The following is a 22,620-nucleotide window of genomic DNA, read 5'->3' as shown; positions in this document are numbered from 1 at the left end:
AGATCCAAAGACGGGCTACAAAAATGGCGGAAGGTCTTAAGCATAAAACTGATCAGGAAAGACTTCATGAACTCAACCTGTATAGTCTGAAGGACGGAAGGGAAAGGGGGGACATGATCGAAACATTTAAATATGTTAAAGAGTTAAATAAGGTTCAGGAGGGAAGTGTTTTTAATAGGAAAGTGGACCCAAGAACAAGGGGGCACAATCTGAGGTCAGTTGGGGGAAAGATCAGAAGCAACGTGAGAAAATATTATTTGACTGAAAGAGGAGTAGATGCTTGGAGCAAACTTCCAGCAGACGTGGTTGGTCAATCCACAAGAACTGAATTGAAACATGCCTGGGATAAACATAGATCCATCCTAAGATAAAATACAGGAAATAGTATTAGGGCAGACTAGATGGACCAGGAGGTCTTTCTCTGCCGTCAATCTTCTAGGTTTCTAAGATGACCCTCGGAAAGGACTTCACAATGTAGATTTCATTTAAAGTGCAGAGAATATACGTAGCTCCATTATTAATGTTCTCTGAGCTCGATGGTTTTCTGCAGTTTTTATTATCGACGCAGGAGAAGTAAAATTTGTGGGCCGTCTTTATTGGAGTGTAGTTTAACCACACTCCCCCATGCCTTAAAAAGATTCCCAAGACTGGTAATGAAACGTTTGCGGGAAAACCACCCAACTTGGATAACACCAAGAAGTCAACACAATGTTGCGTATGGAAAACATTTAATTGGGAGTTTCTATCTGTTTATAATCTGCCAGCAAACCCCAGTAATCTGGGTGGTGTAGAAAGTTTAATAAACTAACACAAAAATAATTGATGTGCAATGGTATTGCATCACATCAAAGGGAAACATTCACCCTTAAACAGCCTGCCCAGGGACGAGTCTGAGGACCAGGGTCACTTGGGATGCACCTTCTCAAGTGGTTAGAGGGCCATCAGTGCCAAACTTATGTGCCAGAGGTCACTCACCTGCCGGAAAAGGAGATCTAGCAGAAGAGGGCTGTTGATAGTCTCCTTTGGGTAAAACACCTACAAGGAAACAAGAAAATCCTTGTATATAATCCCCACTCGGTTAAAGACCTCGGAATACTAATAACAAAAGATTTAAGTGCCAAAGCCCACTGCAACAACATAGCCAAGAAGGCTTCAAGAGTTGTAAACCTAATCCTACGTAGCTTCTGCTCTGGCAATCTCACACTACTTACCAGAGCTTACAAATCTTTTGCCAGACCCATCCTCGAATACAGCTCATCTGTTTGGAACCCATATCGCATCTCAGACATTAACACCCTTGAAAACGTCCAAAGATACTTCACCAGAAGAGCCCTTCACTCCTCCACTCGAAATAGAACACCCTACGAGACTAGACTTTCAATCCTGGGCCTAGAAGGTTTAGAACTAAGACGCCTTAAACAAGATCTAAGTATTTCCCACAAGATCATATGCTGCAACGTCCTCCCTGTCGGCGACTACTTCAGCTTCAACCACAACAACACAAGAGCACACAACAGATTTAAACTTAATATTAACCGCTCCAAACTTGACTGTAAAAAAATATGACTTCAGTAACCGAGTTGTCGAAGCATGGAACTCATTACCGGACTCCATAGTGTCATCCCCAAACCCCCAACACTTTACCCTTAGATTATCTACGGTTGACCTATCCAGATTCCTAAGAGGTCAGTAAGGGGCGAGTACAAGTGCACTAGAGTGCCTTCCGTCCCCTGTCCTATTGCTCTCCTATATCTCCTATACCTTTCTTCTATTGCTAGATCTCTTCTTCTATTCTTTCATTGATATGTTCTATTCCTATATCTTCTTTTCTATTATTTCTTAGATATATTTTACTATGAGTATATCCTCTATAACCGTCATCATGTATTTTACTATGTGTATATTGATATATACCCACTAAAACCCTCATTGTGTATTGGACTAAACAAACAAACAAACAAACAAATAAATAATTCTGGGATATTTGTGTGTGTATATGTGTGTGCAGGGCAACAACCCAAAGGTTCCATGCATCTTGCTTACAACTCATGGCAAAAGGGCATAATCTCATCTGCACCTCCATAACTGTGTGGTTGGTTTCTGTAACCCAACAAGACCGACAGACTTCAGAGGAGAATCAGAACTGCAGAAAAAACAACGGCTCCTAACCTGCCTTCCATTGAGGACCTGTAGACTGCACGAGTCAAAAAGAGGGCTGTGGAAATATTTACTGACCCCTCACATCCTGGAAACAAATTTTTTCAACTCCTGCCCTCAAAACATGGCTACAGAGCCCTACACACCAAGACAACAAGACACAAGGACATCACTCTACTAAACAAATAATTCCCTCAACTCTGTCAAACCTTTTACTAAGTTTGCACTTCTATTTCTACTAGGTTTTTTTTCTCATCCTTCCTATCACCCATCTCCTCCCACTTATGACTGTATGACTGTAACTTGTTGCTTGCATCCTTAAGGTTTTTATTAATATTGTTTCCTCATTGCTTATTTGACCCCTATGACAATCATTAAGTGTTGGACCACATGATTCTTGACAAATCTATATTTTCTTTTAATATTTTGTTTTAATATTCTCTTAACACTGAGAGCATCTGCACCAAAGACAAATTCCTTGTGTGTCCAATCACACTTGGCCAATAAAGAATTCTACTTCTATTTCTATTCTAGAATGAAATATTTATCTTAAAGATAAAGTGCTACTGAATACGGAAGCTTGGTTTAGCTATCAGAGCCTATTAGCCTTGTACAAATTTTCCTCTTTGTCCTGATGAGTTCCAGGATTGGAAGTACATTGGCTGCTTTCTTTGACTGCCCTGAGTTTATTCATTTTTTAATTTTTTTATTGATTGATTTTGTCCAATACACAATGAGGGTTTTAGTGGGTATACACATAGTAAAATACATGATGAAGGTTATAGAGGAGATACTCATAGTAAAATATATCTAAGAAAGAATAGAAAAGAAGATATAGTAATAGAACATATGGAGTCCGGTAATGAGTTCCACGCTTCGACAACTCGGTTACCGAAGTCATATTTTTTACAGTCAAGTTTGAAGCGGTTAATATTAAGTTTGAATCTGTTGTGTGCTCTTGTGTTGTTGTGGTTGAAGCTGAAGTAGTCACCGACAGGCAGGACGTTGCAGCATATGATCTTGTGGGCAATACTTAGATCTTGTTTAAGGCATCTTAGTTCTAAGCTTTCTAGGCCCAGGATTGAAAGTCTCGTCCCGTAGGGTCTTCTGTTTCGAGTGGAGGAGTGAAGGGCTCTTCTGGTGAAGTATCTTTGGACATTTTCAAGGGTGTTAATGTTAATTCTAGTCTGAGAAGCAACCAAGAGATTTTCTTCTGCTCTAATTTTTTACAAAGCATGGCCTTATTGTCCCTTGTCGCCCATCAGTCAGAAGCGAGTCCCCCAAAACCTACCTCTTTCCTGAGATAGATCTTCCAGGAGACGTTGCTGTACCCATAAAACTCCTCACTGCTTCGACCGTAAAGTTTCGTCTCGACCGTCTCGTCCTCCGATGCCAACGCTCGCGAGATGGGAGCTGGATGGGAGGAAACACAACTGTTCTTCCACATCTTTCTAAAGGGGGAAAAATACTCACCAGTCTATCAGGAGAAAGCAATCATAGCCACCACAATACCTGAAGTGTGGGACTCTAATCACCTGCACCTCGGTAACTATCTGGTTGGGTTCTGCAACCCAACAAGACCGACACAGACTTCAGAGGAGAATCAGAAACAAGGGCTGCCAACCTGCCTTCCATTGAGGACCTGTAGACTGCACGAGTCAAAAAGAGGGCTGTGGATATATAGACTGACCCCTCACATCCTGGACACAAATTGTTTCAACTCCTACCCTCAAAACATCGCTACAGAGCCCTGCACACCAAGACAACTAGACACAAGAACATTTTTTTCCCGAACGCCCTCACTCTGCTAAAAAAATCATTCCCTCAACACTGTCAAACTTTTTACTAAGTCTACATCTCTATTTCTACTAGTTTTTTCTCATCATTCCTATCACCCATTTCCTCCCTCTTATGACTGTAACTTGTTGCTTGTATCCTTAAGATTTTTATTAATATTGATTGTTTTCTGATTGCTTATTTGTCCCCTATGACAATCATGTTGTACCTCCTGATTCTTGACAAATGTTATCTTTTCTTTTATGTACACTGAGAGCATCTGCACCAAAGACAAATTCCTTGTGTGTCCAATCACACTTGGCCAAGAAAGATTTCAATTCTATTCTATTCTAGTATGGGAGGGGAAAAACCTAGCAAACCAGAGGCTGGTGTGATCGATATATCACCAAGCAAAAAAAGTTGGTTCTCACAGGCCAGGAATCCAACTGATGGAGATAAGAGGACGATTGCTCACCTGAAGGAGCACCAGGTGAAGATTGGGCCATGATAGGGGGTTCAGCCACCTTGGAACTAGCCACTGGCCTCACCATCGCGATGATCTCTCTCGGTGCTGGCGCATGGACAGCCTGCAAAAAAGCCATTTCATACTTTTTACCCAAAGGTAAAGCCAGCATTGTCCTTTGCAGGTGTTCAGCCTGGTTACCTGTTCCTTGTTTCTACCTTGCCTGAGAGCCACCTGAGATTAAGGTGGCCCACCCTGAGTTTCAAGGCCCTTTGACCCAGATGCTTTTGGAGTGCCCATCCTTATTCTAGGGCAGTGGTTCTCAACCTTTGTAATGCCGTGACCCCTTAATACAGCTCCTTGTGTTGTGGTGACCCCCAACCCTAAGTCTAGCGCCAATTCTCCCAACAGAGCTTGAAGCTGATTGGTAGGTAGGTCAGAGGGACACCCCCAAACACCTGATTGGTCAGATTGTAAAAATACATTCCAAGGTGCCAGACTAGAAGCTTTAGTTCCTAATACCAGGGGAAATTGGTCTTTTCCTTCTTAGGCGACCCCTGGGAAACGGTTGCTCGACCCCCAAAGGGGTCCTGACTTCCAGGTAGAGAACCACTGTTCTAGGGGGTCCAATGTCCACACTAACATTTCTTCTTCATTTCATCTTCTCTGGCATCACAAGTCAGAGCCGCCCCAAGGAAATGCTCCACTTTCTCCTTCTTAACACTCTTTTCCCCCAGGGGTTCAAAGGTTGGCAAGCAAGCAGAGGAAGCCAAGAATGGGAGGAACTAGCAGGAGACCAGCCATCAGCTCCGCTTTTTGAGGTGAACAGACTTTTGGCAGCTCCCTTCTTAAAGTTCTCTGCATTTAATCCTTCGTTTTGATACAGTTTTTGCTGGTGTGAGGAGGGTCTCCCCTCTCTCTCTTGCCTCAACTTCCCCACCAGCAGCAAGCAAGGCCTATGGAGTCATGCATGAGTCAGGGGGATAATAATAATAATAACAACAGAGTTGGAAGGGACCTTGGAGGTCTTCTAGTCCAACCCCCTGCTTAGACAGGAAACCCTACACTCTTCTTTGTGAGATATTGAAACACTGCTATCATGTCTCCCTTGATCCTTGTTTTCATTAAACTAGACATATCGAGATATAATAACAATAATAATAATAATAATAATAATAACAACAACAACAACAGTAACAGAGGTGGAAGGGACCTTGGAGGTCTTCTAGTCCAACCCCCTGCTTAGGCAGGAAACCCTGCATCGCTTCAGACAGAGGGTTCTCCAACATCTGCTTAAAATCCTCCAGTGTTGGAGCATTCACAACTTCTGGAGGCCACTTCTGTTCCACTGATCAAACGTTCTGACTGTCAGGAAATTTCTCCTTCGTTTTAAGTTGCTTCTCTCCTTGTTTAGTTTCCACCCATTGCTTTTGTACATTTGTGTGCTGTGTTTCTGAGAAGTGGCTCTGCCAGCCCAGCCATCTTGGCCCTACCTGAAGGGGCTTCACAGGTGCTGCTGTGGGTGCCATCCGTCTCTTCAGGATCCTCAGGGCTTCTTCGTGGGGGTCCATTTTCTTCACAAAGACCTTCCCCCCTTCCTTTCTGAAAAGACAGGCAGGGCGGGTGGAAGTTTCCAAATCCAGTCGATCAAAAACAGTTGTTGTCCTTTCCCAACAAAGCCCTCCCCAGTGAAAGAACTGATTCGTGTAATTTAATTCTATGCCGCCTCTTCCCGCAGCACTCAGGGCATCTTGCAGCAATATAATACACAATAAAATACAATAATTCCTTGCATACCCAAATAAAATGAAAATATAGAAACAATGCACCATAAATCGATGGAAAACAAAACCCCTAAAAACGAATCTGTATCTTCCTCACAAATATACAAAATGAAAACAACATAATATACAGAACTAAAGAAAACTGAAAACAGGAACTGAATTTAAACCTGCCTGGGATAAACATAGATCCATCCTAAGATAAAATACAGGAAATAGTATAAGGGCATTCTTCTATGCCGTCATTCTTCTATGTTTCTATGTTTCTAAACAAACCCACAATTCCACACACTAGCTACAAATACTTACTTAATATTAGGTTGCTTGATAGTGATAGTCAACAATATGGTTTTTTATTTGTTATGTCTTCTACATAACAAATAAATATATGTACAGAGTGAAAGAAAATATTAAATGATGATAAGCAAATTAACTACCTATGTGCATGTAAAGAACACGACTGTAACTGAACATGTTTTAGATGTTGTTCAAGTTTATATGTTCATCTGTCTGTTTTTCTTGTTTTTTTCTTCTTTCTTTTTTTCTTTGAATGTCCTGTTTGTTTAATTATTTTCTTTTCTTTCTATTTTTATATGTAGAAACTTAAGAAAGATTATTTTTAAAAAAATACAATAATAAAAGAAGTCAAAATTAATACTAAAACATGATGATCTGGAAGCATTCCTTAGCCACCGATTTTTACAGAAACGCTGCCTCTAAAATAGTGTTTCCCAACCTTGGCAACTTGGAGATATCTGGACTTCAACTCCCAGAATTCCCCAGCCAGCGAATGCTGGCTGGGGAATTCTGGGAGTTGAAGTCCAGATATCTTCAAGTTGTCAAGGTTGGGAAACACTGCTCTAAAGGTGGAAGCTTTGCATTCTCAAAAGGGATCATAATCCCCCTTTTTTCAAATAAATATTTTTTGCGGGGTGGGGGACACGGGGAGAGAGGAAAGGCTGCCAGAGGACCAGATCTGACCTGACCGGCTCCGAAACTCGCAAAGGTTGCTGGTATTGCTTGATGATGTTGCGGATGTTCTGCGTAGGCTCGGGGTTGTGTTCCGAATTCAGTTTGGAGTGACGGACGAGCCCATAAGTCTGAGGTGTGGAGCCAGACTCTGCACATTGAGGAGGGGGAGAAACGTGAGTAAACTGATTTTTGGAAAAAGGAGAGCTCGCCATAGCCCAAACAGATTGACCTTTTGATGGCTGATGCGACTACTTCAGCTTCAACCACAACAACACAAGAGCACACAACAGATTTAAACTTAATATTAACCGCTCCAAACTTGACTGTAAAAAATACGACTTCAGTAACCGAGTTGTCGAAGCGTGGAACTCATTACTGGACTCCATAGTGTCATCCCCAAACCCCCAACACTTTACCCTTAGATTATCTACAGTTGACCTATCCAGATTCGTAAGAGGTCAGTAAGGGGCGAGTACAAGTGCCCTCGAGTGCCTTCCGTCCCCTGTCCTATTGCTCTCCTATATCTCCTATACCTTTCTTCTATTGCTAGATCTCTTCTTCTATTCTTTCATTGATATGTTCTATTACTATATCTTCTTTTCTATTATTTCTTAAATATACAGTGATACCTTGTCTTACAAACTTAATTGGTTCCAGGACGAGGTTCTTAAGGTGAAAAGTTTGTAGGATGAAACAATGTTTCCCATAGGAATCAATGGAAAAGCGATTAATGCGTGCAAGCCCAAAACTCACTCCTTTTGCCAGCCGAAGCGCCTGTTTTTGCACTGCTGGGATTTCCCTGAGGCTCCCCTCCATGGGAAACTCCACATCTGGACTTCTGTATTTTTGTGATGCTGCAGGGGAATCCCAGCATCACAAAAACAAGCACTTCGCTGGCAACGGAAGTCCGGAGGTGGGGTTTCCCAGTGAGGGGAGCATCAGTGAAATCGCAGCATCACAAAAACACTGAAGTCCTCGAAACCCCACCTCCAGACTTCCGTTGCCAGCGAAGCACCCATTTTTTGCGCTGCTGGGATTCCCCTGCAGCATCACAAAAACACAGAAGTCCGGAGGTGGGGTTTCCCATGGAGGGGAGCCTCAGAGGAATCCCAGCAGTGCAAAAACGGGTGCTTCGCTGGCAACGGAAGTCCGGAGGTGGGGCATCCAAGCGGCGGCGGTGGGTTTGTAAGGTGAAAATAGTTTTTAAGAAGAGGCAAAAAAATCTTAAGCCCCGGGTTTGTATCTTGAAAAGTTTGTATGATGAGGCGTTTGTAAGACGAGGTATCACTGTATTTTACTATGAGTATCTCCTCTATAACCTTCATCATGTATTTTACTATGTGTATATAGATATATACCCACTAAAACCCTCATTGTGTATTGGACAAAATAAATAAATAAAATAAATAAATAAATAAAAAGTCTTGTTTTTGCATCTCACAGAAGTTGCACCACAACTTCTCAACTCCTTTGAACTTGTCTGTACAAACCTTACACACAGCATGTCTACCACTGATGAGTGTTAACTTTCAAATTAAGCACTCCGTACCTATTTACGTGTCTAACTTATATGTATAGCCACCCGGCTCACAAAAAGCAACACTGGACAGCGTACAACAATTGACTAAAACGACAAATATAAAAACCACAGATATCAAAAGATAAAAACCCGCATAAAGGTTACAAAACCCTAAGCAAACAGGGGATAAGAATTTAAACCGTTTATTCTGCAACTGGTGGAATCTGGAGCTTCCTTACCTGGTTTCGGAAGGTTGGCTCTCCTCTGTGTAATGCCTGAAGGTGACGTGGATCCGTCCATCAGCCGTCTCCCAGCTTCCCTCTGCCAAACGGAGGGTAGGTGGAGAAATTCATTAGCAAACTGGGAATCATGTTTCTCCCGGGTTTTGTGGTCCTGTTGCTGGGATCTTGGCTCTATCTTCTCCAATCTAGGAGCCCTCTCCAAAATTCTCCTCTGCCTACAACTAACTGCTTGCCTTTGAGGCTCCCCTAGTCCAGTGTTTCCCAACCTTGGCAACTTGAAGATATCTGGACTTCAACTCCCAGAATTCCCCAGCCAGCGAATGCTGGCTGGGGAATTCTGGGAGTTGAAGTCCAGATATCTTCAAGTTGCCAAGGTTGGGAAACACTGGACTAGGGGAGCCCAAGCAGACCCCTTTGCCAGGCTATTTCCCTTTCCGCCCGGCACCCACCATCCCCCAGACCTGGGCCATGGCTCCAGGGCAAACCAGTGGATTGAAATCCCGTCTTTGTCCAAAGGATACGCAGCAGGGAAAGGCCCAGGGCTATGGCACTTGCCGATGCCAGCCTGTGAGTGAAATGGATACAAAGGCTGCTTAGGAGGTGAGTATCCAGTGTCGGCCAGCCTCGGGTCAGCTGAGAAGGGTATAAAGGCATCGGAAAGGGGGAAGGGATCTGTTTTGTATGGAACCGGCCACACACACAGTTGCAAACTTTGATCATAAGCAAAATCTATCGTTAAAGCAAATCGTGCCATCCACCCGGTTAATTCTAAGGAATTTCAGTCTGGCAGCTTCTCTCTACTGAGCTGTTGAGAAGAAAACTCAGGCTGTGACCCATAGAGATATAAATCTTAGTCCCTGAAGTTTTTCTGGCAGCTTGGATAAAACTTACAGTTCAGTGAAAAGGTGCATAACACAGGCATGAAGGAGAAGCACTGGAACTCAGAAAGTCCTCTCAGCTCTGATTCTCCATGGTGAGGATGCCCTCTTCCCCTTAAAAAGTCCCTTATATACTGGCAAGGTGTGGCCATAGATCTATTAATGCCAAGGACCCCTTCGCTTCAGATATTCCTGCCTAGACCACATTCTGCTGACTCTTGCATCTAACAGGGCCCCCTCCACCTTTGATTCCCCATCCTCCTCTGACTCATTAAGTCCCATAATTGGGGGTGCTACAGTCTCTGGTGGTTCCTCAGTCTTCAATTCCCCTTCACTCTCTCTCTCAGACTCAGGTGGCAAGAACGCTGGCCTTCAATGCCAGTACTCATCCATCTCCTGCTCCTCAAAATCCGTGGCCAGCTGAGCCAGATGTGGACCACTCATAACAGGGTCAACCTGTGAAAGCAGCTTTGGCAGGTGGCAAGATGCCACTCCAAAGCAGCTCCCGGCTTCCTCACCGATGCCCAAATTGGCAATGGGTTGGTTGAGGGTTGGCGAGGCTGCTGGGCCCCATTCCCCCCCCCCCATTATACCCCTGTGAAAGTGAAGCAAGAGGGAATAAAATCGGCACAGGAGGCCTTGAGCTTCTTTCCCGAAGGGCTTTTCTGTGTATTTCTTTTGTCTTTGAAAACGTTTTGCTTTTCATCCAAGGAGTCATGAACTGAAGAAGCTTCTGCGATGAGAAGCAAAACATTTTCAAGGAAGAAAAAAATCAAGGAAGTCACAGAAACATAGAAACATAGAAGACTGACGGCAGAAAAAGACCCCCTGGTCCATCTAGTCTGCCCCTATACCATTTCCTGTATTTTATCTTAGGATGGATCTATGTTTATCCCAGGCATGTTTACATTCAGTTGCTGTGGATTTACCAACCATGTCTGCTGGAAGTTTGTTTCAAGCATCTACAACTCTTTCAGTCAAATCATATTTTCTCACATTGCTTCTGATCTTTTCCCCAACCAACCAACCTCAGATTGTGCCCCAAGTCCAGTTGCCTTTTTGGAAAAGCAGTTTTGGAACAACTGCGACGTGGAGGATTGAGAATCGCCATAGGTTTATTTTCAGAAATCCACAGGTCTTTCTATCCACCACAATCTCTCCAGTACCTCTAGTTCAACTAGGCACTTCCTGCCTTTACTAACCAGAACTGACTCTTGGTGTTTGTTGTAAGCCAGTTGTGTCAACACAGCCTCCTCCTTCCTTCCTGTGGAGAGGAAAGATGAAAACAGCTTGTTGAGTTTGCCAAAGATTGCTGGAATGCTTGCAGAAACATCCTGGATGTTATGCCCTGAAGAAGTTGGGAAGTCTTCACTCCAGTCCAACAGGGAATAAACAACAACAGAGTTGGAAGGGACCTTGGAGGTCTTCTAGTCCAACCCGCCACTTACGCAGGAAACCCTACACTATTTCAGACAGATGTTTATCCAACATCTTCTTTCAATCTTCCAGTGTTTTAAATTTTTAAGTTTTTCAGAAGATGTTGGACAACCACCTGTCTGAAATAGTGTAGCGTTTCCTGCCTAAGCAGGGGGTTGGACTAGAAGACCTCCAAGGTCCCTTCCAACTTTGTTGTTGTTATTCCAGCTGTAGTAGAATTTGATCATGGATATTATTGTTATGGTTGTGCTTCTGCGCTTCTAAATATTCATAATTGGAAGACTAGCACACTCTGAAAGATGGCAGGGAAAGCTTTTTATCCCCAGGCAACGCAGCTATTACTCACCCGAAGTCCGAGTCGCATTGTCACCATTCCCGTGGCCGATACGACCACCGCCTTTCATCCTTCGTGAAATGGCCATTGGCGTTTCTAGTTCCTAAGGGGGTAGAAAGATCCCAAAGTGTATTTACAGACCCATTTTCCCCTTCAGGACCTGCGAAGCCTGAACCCACATGGGGCGAAAAAAATGCTTTAAGCTGAGCTCCATCATCCATACTTAACCTATCTGATCTCTGACCCACACAGCTTGAAAACAAAGAAGGAATCCACACACAGATATTTCAAATCAGTCTTTTTATATATAAAGTCTCATTTTTTTTCAAGCCAAAGTCATGCCTGTGATATAATCTTGGCAGTTTCTCAGTGAGGGTAATTAAGAAAGAACAGTTCCATGGCTAGGCTGCTGCCAAAGATCAAAGCTCATTGCAAATTCCTTCAGGAGTTAAGGATTCTCCGGTTTCACAGACTTACTTTTACAGCTTCCCAGCATCTCCGCAGACAGGGCACTTTTACTCCGAGGATTTTAGCAGGGAAATAACAGTTGTCTAGCGTAACCTGGCTAAAATCTCAAACATCATCTGACTCCATTGGAAAATGTTGAATCTCCACCCCAAATTACCCATATGCCACCCTTAAATACCTATAGGGAGTGGTCAACAATTCCCTAAAGTTAACAAACCACAGACTATTTCCTTTTTCCATACAAGTATTCTTGTTGTTTTCTTAATTTTCTAAAACGGGCATCTAGCAAAGGCTCATAGTCTTCCTCCTCTTCCTGTAAGTCAGACTCTACTGTCATTGGCATCTCTGCCTCCATCTCTGGTGGTCCTTCAGCTTCATTTAGATCTATTTCTCCCTCCCTCTCACTCTCTGCATCAACGGGCAACACCACTGGCCCAGGGTACCAAGATGGGCCTGGCTCATCCTCCTCAGAATCTATCATGACCAGAGGTGGACGAGAAGCACTCACAACAATCTCCCTACAATATGTTGGCCATGCACATCTGGATTTTCCCAGCTCTATGAAAAATAAGATGTGAGAAGAAGAGCCTTCTCTGTGGCGGCCCCGGCCCTCTTGAATCAACGCCCCCCAGAGATTAGGACTGCCCCCACCCTCCTTGCCTTTCGAAAGCTCCTAAAAACCCACCTATGTCGCCAGGCCTGGGGAAACTGATACACCCCCTTAGCTACTATGGTTTTTTATGTATGGTTCGTTAGGTTGTGTGATTGTTTGTTATAAGAAGGGTTTTAAATTGATTTTAACATTAGATTTGTACATTGTGTTTTGCTGTTGTGAGCCGCTCCAAGTCCTCAGAGAGTGGCGGCATACAAATCTAATATATTATTATTACTATTACTATTACTATTACTATTACTATTACTACTACTACTACTACTACTACTACTACTACTATTATTATTATTATTATTATTATTATTATTATTATTATTATTATTATGTCAGTACAACACAGCAAACAAGATCACTATGCTGGATTTCGTATTTCATCACCCGTCGGGCGCTTCCCAAGCCCCTAGGGCTGTGTGATGTAGCGGCGAATTATGTTTGCCGATCCCAGTCAAGCGGCCTTTTGCAATTGACAGATGGAGATTTTGTCAATTCCGATGGTTTTCAAATGTCCGCTGAGATCCTTTGGCACTGCGCCCAGCGTCCCAAGGACCACTGGGACCACTTTCACGGGCTTATGCCAGAATTGTTGCAGCTCGATTTTTAGATCTTTGTATTTCATTAATTTCTCTAGCTGCTTCTCCTCAATTCTGCTGTCTCCTGGGATTGCTTATTATTATTATTATTATTATTATTATTATTATTATTATTATTATTATTATTATTAAAGGTGGCCTTTAAAAAGTCTAGGGGCTGCGGGAGAGAGGGCTGCTTGTCTTACCCCTTTCCCATAGGAGAGCACAGGATCGAAGAGGCTATCCAGATAATGGTCCAGCCCTCTTTGGCTCCGGGGTTCACTGCAGGTATCCGAATCTGTTTGAAAAAGGAAAAGAAAAGAGAAATATCTTCAAAATCTGTGTGGCTCCAGCTACAGGACTGCCCCAGACCTTGCAAAGATTGACCCCATGCTCTGACCTAATCCGTAAGCCGCCTCCCAATCTCTCACCATGGCTGCAATATCCCTCGGAGTCGGGCAGGTGGGCCGAGGTGGGGGCTTTTATCAGGGGAGGAGGAGGAACTGTCCCCTCTGAATCCAAACCACGTTGGAAAACTCTAAGAAGCAGAAGGAGGAAAGGCCAAAGTCAACCTTGACTCCGGGACAGTCCAGAACTTGTCTACATTTGTGATATCTAGCCGCCTTTCACAGGAAAAAAATAATTCTGCCCCATTGATGATCAAGACCACAGAAGACAGAAGTCTACGGAGAAGTCCCGAGTCTACGGAGAGGGGCGGCATACAAATCCAATAAATAAATAAATTAAATAAATAAATTCCGTAGCCATCTCAATTCTGAGACTTGGGTCCCCCATTGCTGCAGTAACACCACCCCATGTTGTTTATTTTCTTCTTCCTTGGTAAGCCCCCTGACCCAATGAAAGCTCTTGAACACCACCCTTTCCAAACAGAAAAGTGCTATCTAAGGAAGTGTCATGATGCGACTTACTGTTTGGACTCTGTCCATAGCTGTTGGGTTGGCAATATATGGGCTGCAGGTGTTGCAGACTGCCACAAGAGGGAGCTAGAGTTTATTTCTCTGAGTCACCCTCTCTGTTTCTCTTTCTCTGTCTACTCACTGTTAGATTAGCTCTGCAATCTCTCTGTATTGTAGTAATGTATACCAGCTGAAATGTGTTTTAAACTTGATACTTCTTTTTTGCTGATTATGACAAAGACAACTGGTAAGAAAGACTATGTACTTGGTAATATTTGGATTGTTATTCTGACTATTATGTGTATGACTTCAGACTGCTTGTATTTCTCAAAGTAAACTTTAATTCAAGTTAGTATATCTGTGTGTGGCTGAGTGGTTATTCGCAACTAGTCTCAATCTAAACGTTTCTGTTTGTGCGCAACCTTGGTAAAGAAGGATTACTCTGCTCACTTACAATTTGCCACCAGTGTGTTTCTCTGGGGGTTCAGAGGCCACCATGAAATAGGACTTCTGCTTGGGGAAACCACGGATTAGCTCCAGGTCAGAAATCAGATCCAAGACATAGTCGTGGCCAGCCAGCTCGGCCCATTGGGACCCATCCTTCATGGTGACAGACCAGCCTCGCCATCCATCCGTAAGACCCCTGTGAAGGAACATCAGGGTTTAGCCACTCTAGGTTCCTCTAGAAAGGGGAGGGGAGACCCACATTGGGCAGCTGGACTCTGGGGCTGAAGGTGGATGAGATAAGAGGAGCTTCAAGCAACTTCTGAAATATCTCTTTGCCGCTGACATCCAGTACTTGGAGAGCAGGAAAGGGCCATTACGAAGCAACCCCCCCCCCTCTTCCTCCACCCCACTACCCATATCCCCCACACCGCATCTCTTCTACCTGTATTTCAACACACTTTCGGCCAGGCCTTCCCCCGTGGTCCAGGAATGGACGGGGCAGGAATAATGATCTCCTGTTGAAACAAAACCCCACATCATTCACTCGGATGGAGGTGCCTTATTTTGTCAGCCGTTGGATGCAGAACAATCAGCAAACCCCAACGAGCTAATTCCACTTTCTTGGAAGGCTCCATCAACAGAGTCTTGCAAGTCTGAAAGTCTCCCACGGTCTCTTTGATGGCCTGGGAAGTTAGAGAGATCCCTTCGGAGTGTCTTTTATTTATTCATTTGATTTGATTTGATTTGTATGCCGCCCCTCTCCGTAGACTCTGGGCGGCTAACAACAGTAATAAAAACAGCATATAAACAATCCAATATTAAAACAGTTAAAAACCCTTATTAGAAAACTAAACATACATACAGACATACCATGCATAAAATTGTAAAGGCCTAGGGGGAAGGAATATCTCAGTTCCCCCATGCCTGGCGGCAAAGGTGGGTTTTAAGAAGCTTACGAAAGGCAAGGAGGGTGGGGGCAATTCTAATTATCTGGGGGGAGTTGGTTCCAGAGGGCTGGGGCCGCCACAGAGAAGGCTCTTCCCCTGGGTCCTTTTCCTGCCATTATGCAGCTGTGGGTTATGTCCTCTGTTATCTAATAATTTCCTAGGCCAGTGAGGGAAAATCTATGGCAAGGGGGCCAGAGGTGGCACGCGGGGCCATATCTGCTGGCACGTGAGCCGTTGCCCTCGCTCACCTCCAAAGTGCATGTGTGTTTGTGCTGGCCAGCTGATTTTTGGCTTGCACAGAGGCTGGGAGGGCGTTTTTGGCTTCCAGAGAGCCTCCGGGAGGACGAGAGAGAACGCTTTTACCCTCCCCACCTCCAGGGAAGCCTTTGGAACCTGGGGAGGGTGAAACACGAGCCTACGGGGCCCACCAGAAGTTGAGAAACAGGCCAAACAGGACCTCTGGGGGGCGGGGAAGCTGTTTTCGCCCTCCGAAGGCATTGAATTATGGGTGTGGACACTCGCGCATGGACAATAGCACACCCCGTGCTCTTTCGGCCCCCCATGGAAAAAAGGTTCGCCATCACTGTCCTAGGCGATATGTTTCCCCTGAGATCATTTCCACACACAATTACAGATCAGAATGCAGTTTCCTGCAAGTATGTATGTATGTATGTATGTATGTATGTATGTATGTATGTATGGATTGATTGATTGATTGTTTGATTGATTGATTGATTGGATTTGTATGCCGCCCCTCTCCGAAGACTCGGGGCGGCTAACAGCAGTCATAAAACAGTATATGACAATAATCCAATACTAAAAACAGTTAAAAACTCTTATTATAAAAACCAAACATACATTCAGACATACCATGCATAAAATTGTAAGGCCTAGGGGGAAAGAGTATCTCAATACCCCCCATGCCTGACGGCAGAGGTGGGTTTTAAGCAGCTTACGAAAGGCAAGGAGGGTGGGGGCAATTCTAATCTCTGGGGGGGAGTTGGTTCCAGAGGGCCGGGGCCGCCACAGAGAAGGCTCTTCTCCTGGGTCCCGCCAAGCGACATTGTTTGGTTGACGGGACCCGGAGAAGACCCACTCTGTGGGACCTAACTGGTCGCTGGGATTCGTGCAGCAGAAGGCGGTCTCCTTCGACCTTCGGGTTCGGACCTTCCCTCTTCCTGTGCTGTTCCTCTAGCTACCACGCTCCCAGGTTCTAGAGAAGGAGGCGCCTCCTCTGCCTATCGGTTCCCAACCTGCCCTGCGGTTTCCCCTAACTCACCGTTGAAGCAATACACATCCAGGGCCATGTTCACTCGGTCCCGGCTGGCCGCCCATTCCAGCTGGGTGGGCGGATATGCTCGGGCCGCCTTCCCGCCATCCTGAGCCCTTGCCATGGCTTGCATGAGCTTGTGTTGGCACACGGGCTTATAGCCGTCAAAGGCATAGTCTGAAACAAACCTGGGTGGTTGGGGAGAAGTGGAGAAGGAGACAGTGAGTAGAAGAAGGTAACCAGCCGTGACACAACCCTGTCCTTCGTGCTCAGAATAGAAGAGCGAACGGTCAACTGAGATGTGCTTTTATCTCTCCTGGCCTTGAACTTCATGTCAATACTATTTATACTATAAATAAATAAATCTCTATCCAAATAGTAATTAAAGTTGAAGTGAACTTCAATAAAGTCCAATATCATTATGTTTCTAAAGTTTTATTTGTACAAATTACCATCCTATAATTGTTTGACAAATATACAAATAAATAAATTATTATTATTATTATTAATTATTATTATTATTAATTATTATTTATTAGATTTGTATGCCGCCCCTCTCCGAGGACTCGGAGCAGCTCACAAGAAAGAATACAAATCCAAAGGTTAAAACAGTTTAAAAACTCTTAATATAGAAAACAATCATACACCTCATACAGACCATACATAAAGAGGAACAGCCCAGGGGAATCAATTTCCCCATGCCTGATGACAGAGGTGGGTTTTGAGGAGTTTGCGAAAGGCAAGGAGGGTGGGGGCAGTCCTAATCTCCGGGGGGGAGTTGATTCCAGAGTGTTGGGGCTGCCACAGAGAAGGCTCTTCCCCTGGGTCCCGCCAGACGACCTGTCCACCCCCACTCACTTCAGCAGGTACTTGTCCAGCTGGGGGGAGGGCGCGAATGCACTGAGGCAGGAGGCCAACAACAGCCACCCCCGTTCTTCATTGTGGACATTGGTGTTACGCCACACTTGGTTGGCAATCTGGGCCAGGGTCTCGTCTTGCAGGGTTGGCATCGAGAGCCCCTTCTGTACAATGTAGTTCCCAAACAGGTTTTCCTGGAGCCCGTTGAGCTGGGCGTCCCCCATAAACCGGAGGATCTGCCAGAGAGAAAATGCAGAGAGTGACCCACAAAAGACCCACCCTACCCCTAACGCTAGTGTGCTAGTTTTACTGGCGTAAAGTATCATTTATGTAAAACTTTCCTTCTCATCTCTCTAATTCTTGTGTTCTTTATCTTATATATATTTTCTACTACTTCTTCCATCTCGTCTTCATTAATCTGTAGTTCATTTTGCCAGTATCTTGTTAGGCCTTAAATCACTTCTTCTTCCACTTGTAGTAACATGCTATAAATCTTACTAGTCTGTCCTTTTGAATCATTAATCTTTTCTTTCAATATTTTCTCTAGACAGTTTTCTTCTCTCAAAAATGCTTCTTTAATCTCACTTTTATTCAAATATTTGCATATTGCATTAATCTGCAACCATTTTTGTTGGCCCAACCACCATTCGAAGCGAGTTCTATTAACTCTTCCTAACATTATGTTGATGGTCATCCTTTGACCAGGAAGGGAGGAAGCCATTCACCTTCACCTACCAGCTTGAAGAGGTTAAGAGCCTCAGGGACCAGATTCTCATCTAATTGGGTCAGGGGGTTTGACAGAGTCCTTGTCAGCATCCCCCAGAATGGCTCCTGTGGATTGACAAGAGAATAATAATAATTAATAATAATTTATTAGATTTGTATGCAGCCTCTCTCCGAGGACTCGGAGACGCTCACAACAGCAATAGTGATACAATAGAATACAAATCCAATATAAAACTATATTAAAAACCCATTATTATTAAAAACTAGCAATTCTAAAACAATGACTGAAAGACTCGTTTGCAGAGCCTTCTGGACAGAGATGGTGCTGGAAATCCTACTCAGGAAGATAACTATAATGAATTGGTTAAGATGAATAGAAAGAGACTTAGAAAAATGGAATAAATTACAAATCTCATTACCATATATTTTGGAGTATAAGACGCACCTTTTTCCTCCCTAAAAGAGGCTGATGATTTGGGTGAATGTAGTTTCCTCCCCCCCCAGCCCTAACTAGCTGCTAACGATCTTCCCAGCTCTGACCTTGCAGGCTCTTTCATTGTTTCTCTCTGCGAAGAATGTTTTCCAAGCCCTAAGATTTTTCAAGGTTTCTTTCATTGCTCTAATTTGCTCTAAATAAGTTTCTTTCCAGCCCTAATCAGGTGCTAACAATGTTCCCAGCTCTTACTGGCTTGCAAGCTCTTTCATTGTTACTCTCTGCAAAGAATGTTTTCCAAACCCTGTCTTTTTGGGTTGTTTTTTTCATTTTCTACTTGCTCCAAATATTTTTTTCCAGTCCTAATTTGGGTGCATCTTATTCTCTGAATGTAGCTTTTTTTCCCCAGCCCTAACTAGCTGCTAACAATATTTTCAGCTCTTACCGGCATGCAAGCTCTTTCATTGTTACTCTCTGCAAAGAATGTTTCCCAAGCCCAAAGTCTTTTCAGCTTTAACTTGCTCTGAATAAGTGGCTAAATGCAGCATGTAACTTCAGCCACAAATACTAGCTTTTGGACTACCTCCCAACAGTGGTGTGAGTGAAGAGCCCTTTACGTCATTAAGCCCAGCATCGTGGTCATCCTTACCTTGAAGTGGAGCTGCACGTACTTGGCCATGGGGTAATTGTTGATGTCAAGAGGCAGGGTGAGCTGGGAGACGGTCTTCAACTTGGGCGGAGGGACAGGCACGACACAGTCCTCATTCACTTGCGTGTGAACTACGAGGAACAAGGAATAGCCAGTGAAGTAGGCAAAGGAGGGGTTTCTCCCATTAAGTTCACTCCTTACGTTTACTCACAAGAAGGCCAGAAAAATGGACCATATCAACTGGGCAATAGGTTTTCTCTAATGCCAGATGTATCTGCACCTTATTTTCTGAGACCAAGAATGCAAGTGGAATCCAAGAACAGTGGTACCTCTGCCTAAGAACACCTCTACTTACGAACTTTTCTAGATAAGAACCAGGTGTTCCAAGATTTTTTTGCCTCTTCTCAAGAACCATTTTCCACTTTCAAACCTGAGCCTCCAAAACTGTAATGAGAAAAGGCAGGGAGAAGCCTCCGTGGGGCCTTTCTAGGAATCTCCTGGGAGGAAACAGGGCCGGAAAATGTGGGGGAGAAGCCTCCGTGGGGCCTCTCTAGGAATTTCCTGGAAGGAAACAGGGCCGGCAAAGGCGGGGAGAAGCCTCTGTGGGGCCTCTCTAGGAATCTCCTGGGAGGAAACAGGGCCGGAAAAGGCAGGGAGAAGCCTCTGTGGGGCCTCTCTAGGAATCTCCTGGGAGGAAACAGGGCCTCCACCCTCCCTGTGGTTTCCCCAATCGCACACCTTATTTGCTTTTACATTGATTCCTATGGGAAAAATTGCTTCTTCTTACAAACGTTTCTACTTAAGAACCTGGTCACGGAACGAATGAAGTTCGTAAGTAGAGGCACCACTGTACTTTCTTTTTTTGTTTTTGTTTTTGAAATGGTGGTTATAGTGTACCCCTCCAGAGCTTCATCGACAAGGATGGACCAACAGGGCCACAGCTAAAGGGTGGCAGCTACAGTGTCTGGTGCCTTCTGACAGCCAAGGGGTTGTGATCTACTCAGTTTGCCACTAGTGGTACAGAGGAGGACCTAACCTCCTTCCTGGAAACGTTATCCTAGTGGGACCTTCTAAAATCCTTGTTGATGTTCACCTGGCCATCCTTTTGAAGTCCCCTTGGTTCGTAGTGGATCATGACCTACCAGCCACTGTATTTAAGAGTCCAACCAGCTCAGCGGGCATTTCCAAGTCCGCGACTTTCATCACTTCTCGCTGGCTCAGTTCCTAGTGGAACCCAGAGGAATGGGTCACCTCTAATTATCCCAGTGACCGCCTCCCTTCCAGAGCATTAAACAAAACTGCCCCAGTTGCACACTCAAGTTATCAAAGGACATTTCTGCAGCCCAAGTTGCCCTCAAAAGCATTAAGACCCTCTGGATTTGCCTTGGGAGTTAGGGTGTGCTTAGGGACGTCTTCGGATTGAGCCCCGTGCCCCAAAGACACCCCAAAAATACCAAAGAATTACTTGCTCCGCCTTTTTCTTCTCCTCTTCTGCAATCCGGCGCTCCTCTTCCTTCCTCTGAAACCAGATGGAGATTTCCAAGGTCACACAAACATTGCACCCCGTTAATAGAATTCTATTAGAAGGCAATTCAAGTTTTCCAGAGCACCTTGGGTATTAACTCGTGTTTTTCATCTAGTAGTCGTTCATATGTTATGATTTTATCTGGGTGTAGGGCATTTGGGTAAGTGATGGCTTCGGTCGGGGATACAGTGGTACCTCTATCTAGGAACGCCTTGACTTATGAACTTTTCTAGATAAGAACCAGGTGTTCAAGATTTTTTTGCTTCTTCTCAAGAACCATTTTCCACTTACAAACCCTAGCCTCCGAAACAATAACCGGAAAACGCAGGGAGAAGGCTCCATGGGGCCTCTGTAGGAATCTCCTGGGAGGAAACAGGGCCAGAAAGGGTGGGGAGAAGCCTCTGTGGGACCTCCCTGGGAATCTCCTGGGAAGAAACAGGGCCGGAAAAAGCAGGGAGAAGCCTCCATGGGGCCTCTCTAGGAATCTCCTGGGAGGAAACAGGGTTGGAAAAAGCAGGGAGAAGCCTCCATGGGGCCTCTCTAGGAATCTCCTGGGAGGAAACAGGGTTGGAAAAAACAGGGAGAAGCCTCCGTGGGGCCTCTCTAGGAATCTCCTGGGAGAAAACAGGGTTGGAAAAAGCAGGGAGAAGCCTCTGTGGGGCCTCTCTAGGAATCTCCTAAGAGGAAACAGGGCCAGAAAAGGTGGGGAGAAGCCTCCGTGGGGCCTCTCTAGGAATCTCCTGGGAGGAAACAGGGCCTCCATCCTCCTCGTGGTTTCCCCAATTGCACACATTATTTACTTTTACATTGATTCTTCTGGAAAAAAATTTCTTCTTCTTAAAAACATTTCTACTTAAGAGCCTGGTCACGGAACCAATTAAGTCCGTAAGTAGAGGTACCACTGTACTTTCCTTGGAAAGGGCCCCAAGAATGTGGGACCTTTTCTCCTGGGAATTGGGGCCTTCTCCTTGATCGCAGAATGTGGGAATTGACCCTATGCTCCGCATAGTAGGTATCCACTATGTAGAGTAGACACCAAGTGACCAACCGAGGCAATTTATGATGAGGTCTCTCTCTCTCTCTCTCTCTCCCCAGTATCCCCAGTTTGCACTCTGCTGCCCATCCCACAGACTCACCTTGAGGTACCTCCTGCGGTTCATATAGATGCGCACCAGGCACCTGAATTTGATGAGCGTCTGACGCAGCCTCCCACATTTCTGCCTGCAGGACGGGAAACCCCCGGGATGGAGGTTGGAAAGATCACCCCAAGTCTCAACAACATTTTCTCCTACCCAGGGTAAAAAATCAAATCAAAACACAGTAATGGACAGACAGGCCAGACCAAGGAAGCCAAAGGCATCTACATCAGAGGGGAAGGTAGACCACTTGGAGAGACGTTCGCCAATGTGACCTCTTGCAGAGGTTCTGGAGATTCATCATCTCACCCAACCCCGCAAAACTGTCGGGATCTTGGTTGACAAATTATGGAAGTGGCTCTCCAGCAAGTCTGGAGAGAAAACCAAGTTCTTCCTGTCAACGACTACTTCAGCTTCAACCACAACAACGCACGAGAATACAA

General features: G+C 44.7%; 1 protein-coding gene across 1 annotated transcript in view; it reads right to left on the bottom strand.

Annotated features, from left to right (window-relative positions):
* Window positions 1-22,620, bottom strand: part of MYO15A (myosin XVA) — an 82,607-nt gene that overhangs the window by 30,207 nt on the left and 29,780 nt on the right. Inside the window, exons 24-40 of the mRNA XM_070760243.1 lie at window positions 22,178-22,262; window positions 20,659-20,740; window positions 19,517-19,647; window positions 18,444-18,539; window positions 17,709-17,944; window positions 16,860-17,038; window positions 15,076-15,148; window positions 14,641-14,829; window positions 13,701-13,807; window positions 13,476-13,567; window positions 11,572-11,662; window positions 7,159-7,297; window positions 5,890-5,998; window positions 4,409-4,520; window positions 3,670-3,721; window positions 3,449-3,608; window positions 976-1,035 (exon numbers count right to left, since the gene is read on the bottom strand). Coding sequence (XP_070616344.1) covers window positions 976-1,035; window positions 3,449-3,608; window positions 3,670-3,721; window positions 4,409-4,520; window positions 5,890-5,998; window positions 7,159-7,297; window positions 11,572-11,662; window positions 13,476-13,567; window positions 13,701-13,807; window positions 14,641-14,829; window positions 15,076-15,148; window positions 16,860-17,038; window positions 17,709-17,944; window positions 18,444-18,539; window positions 19,517-19,647; window positions 20,659-20,740; window positions 22,178-22,262 — 1,993 coding nt within the window. The remainder of the gene's footprint in view (window positions 1-975; window positions 1,036-3,448; window positions 3,609-3,669; window positions 3,722-4,408; window positions 4,521-5,889; window positions 5,999-7,158; window positions 7,298-11,571; window positions 11,663-13,475; window positions 13,568-13,700; window positions 13,808-14,640; window positions 14,830-15,075; window positions 15,149-16,859; window positions 17,039-17,708; window positions 17,945-18,443; window positions 18,540-19,516; window positions 19,648-20,658; window positions 20,741-22,177; window positions 22,263-22,620) is intronic.

Source organism: Erythrolamprus reginae, chromosome 9 (genome assembly GCF_031021105.1).
Source record: "Erythrolamprus reginae isolate rEryReg1 chromosome 9, rEryReg1.hap1, whole genome shotgun sequence".
Lineage (NCBI taxonomy): Eukaryota > Metazoa > Chordata > Lepidosauria > Squamata > Dipsadidae > Erythrolamprus > Erythrolamprus reginae.
This window is presented reverse-complemented; position numbering and strand designations above follow the sequence as displayed.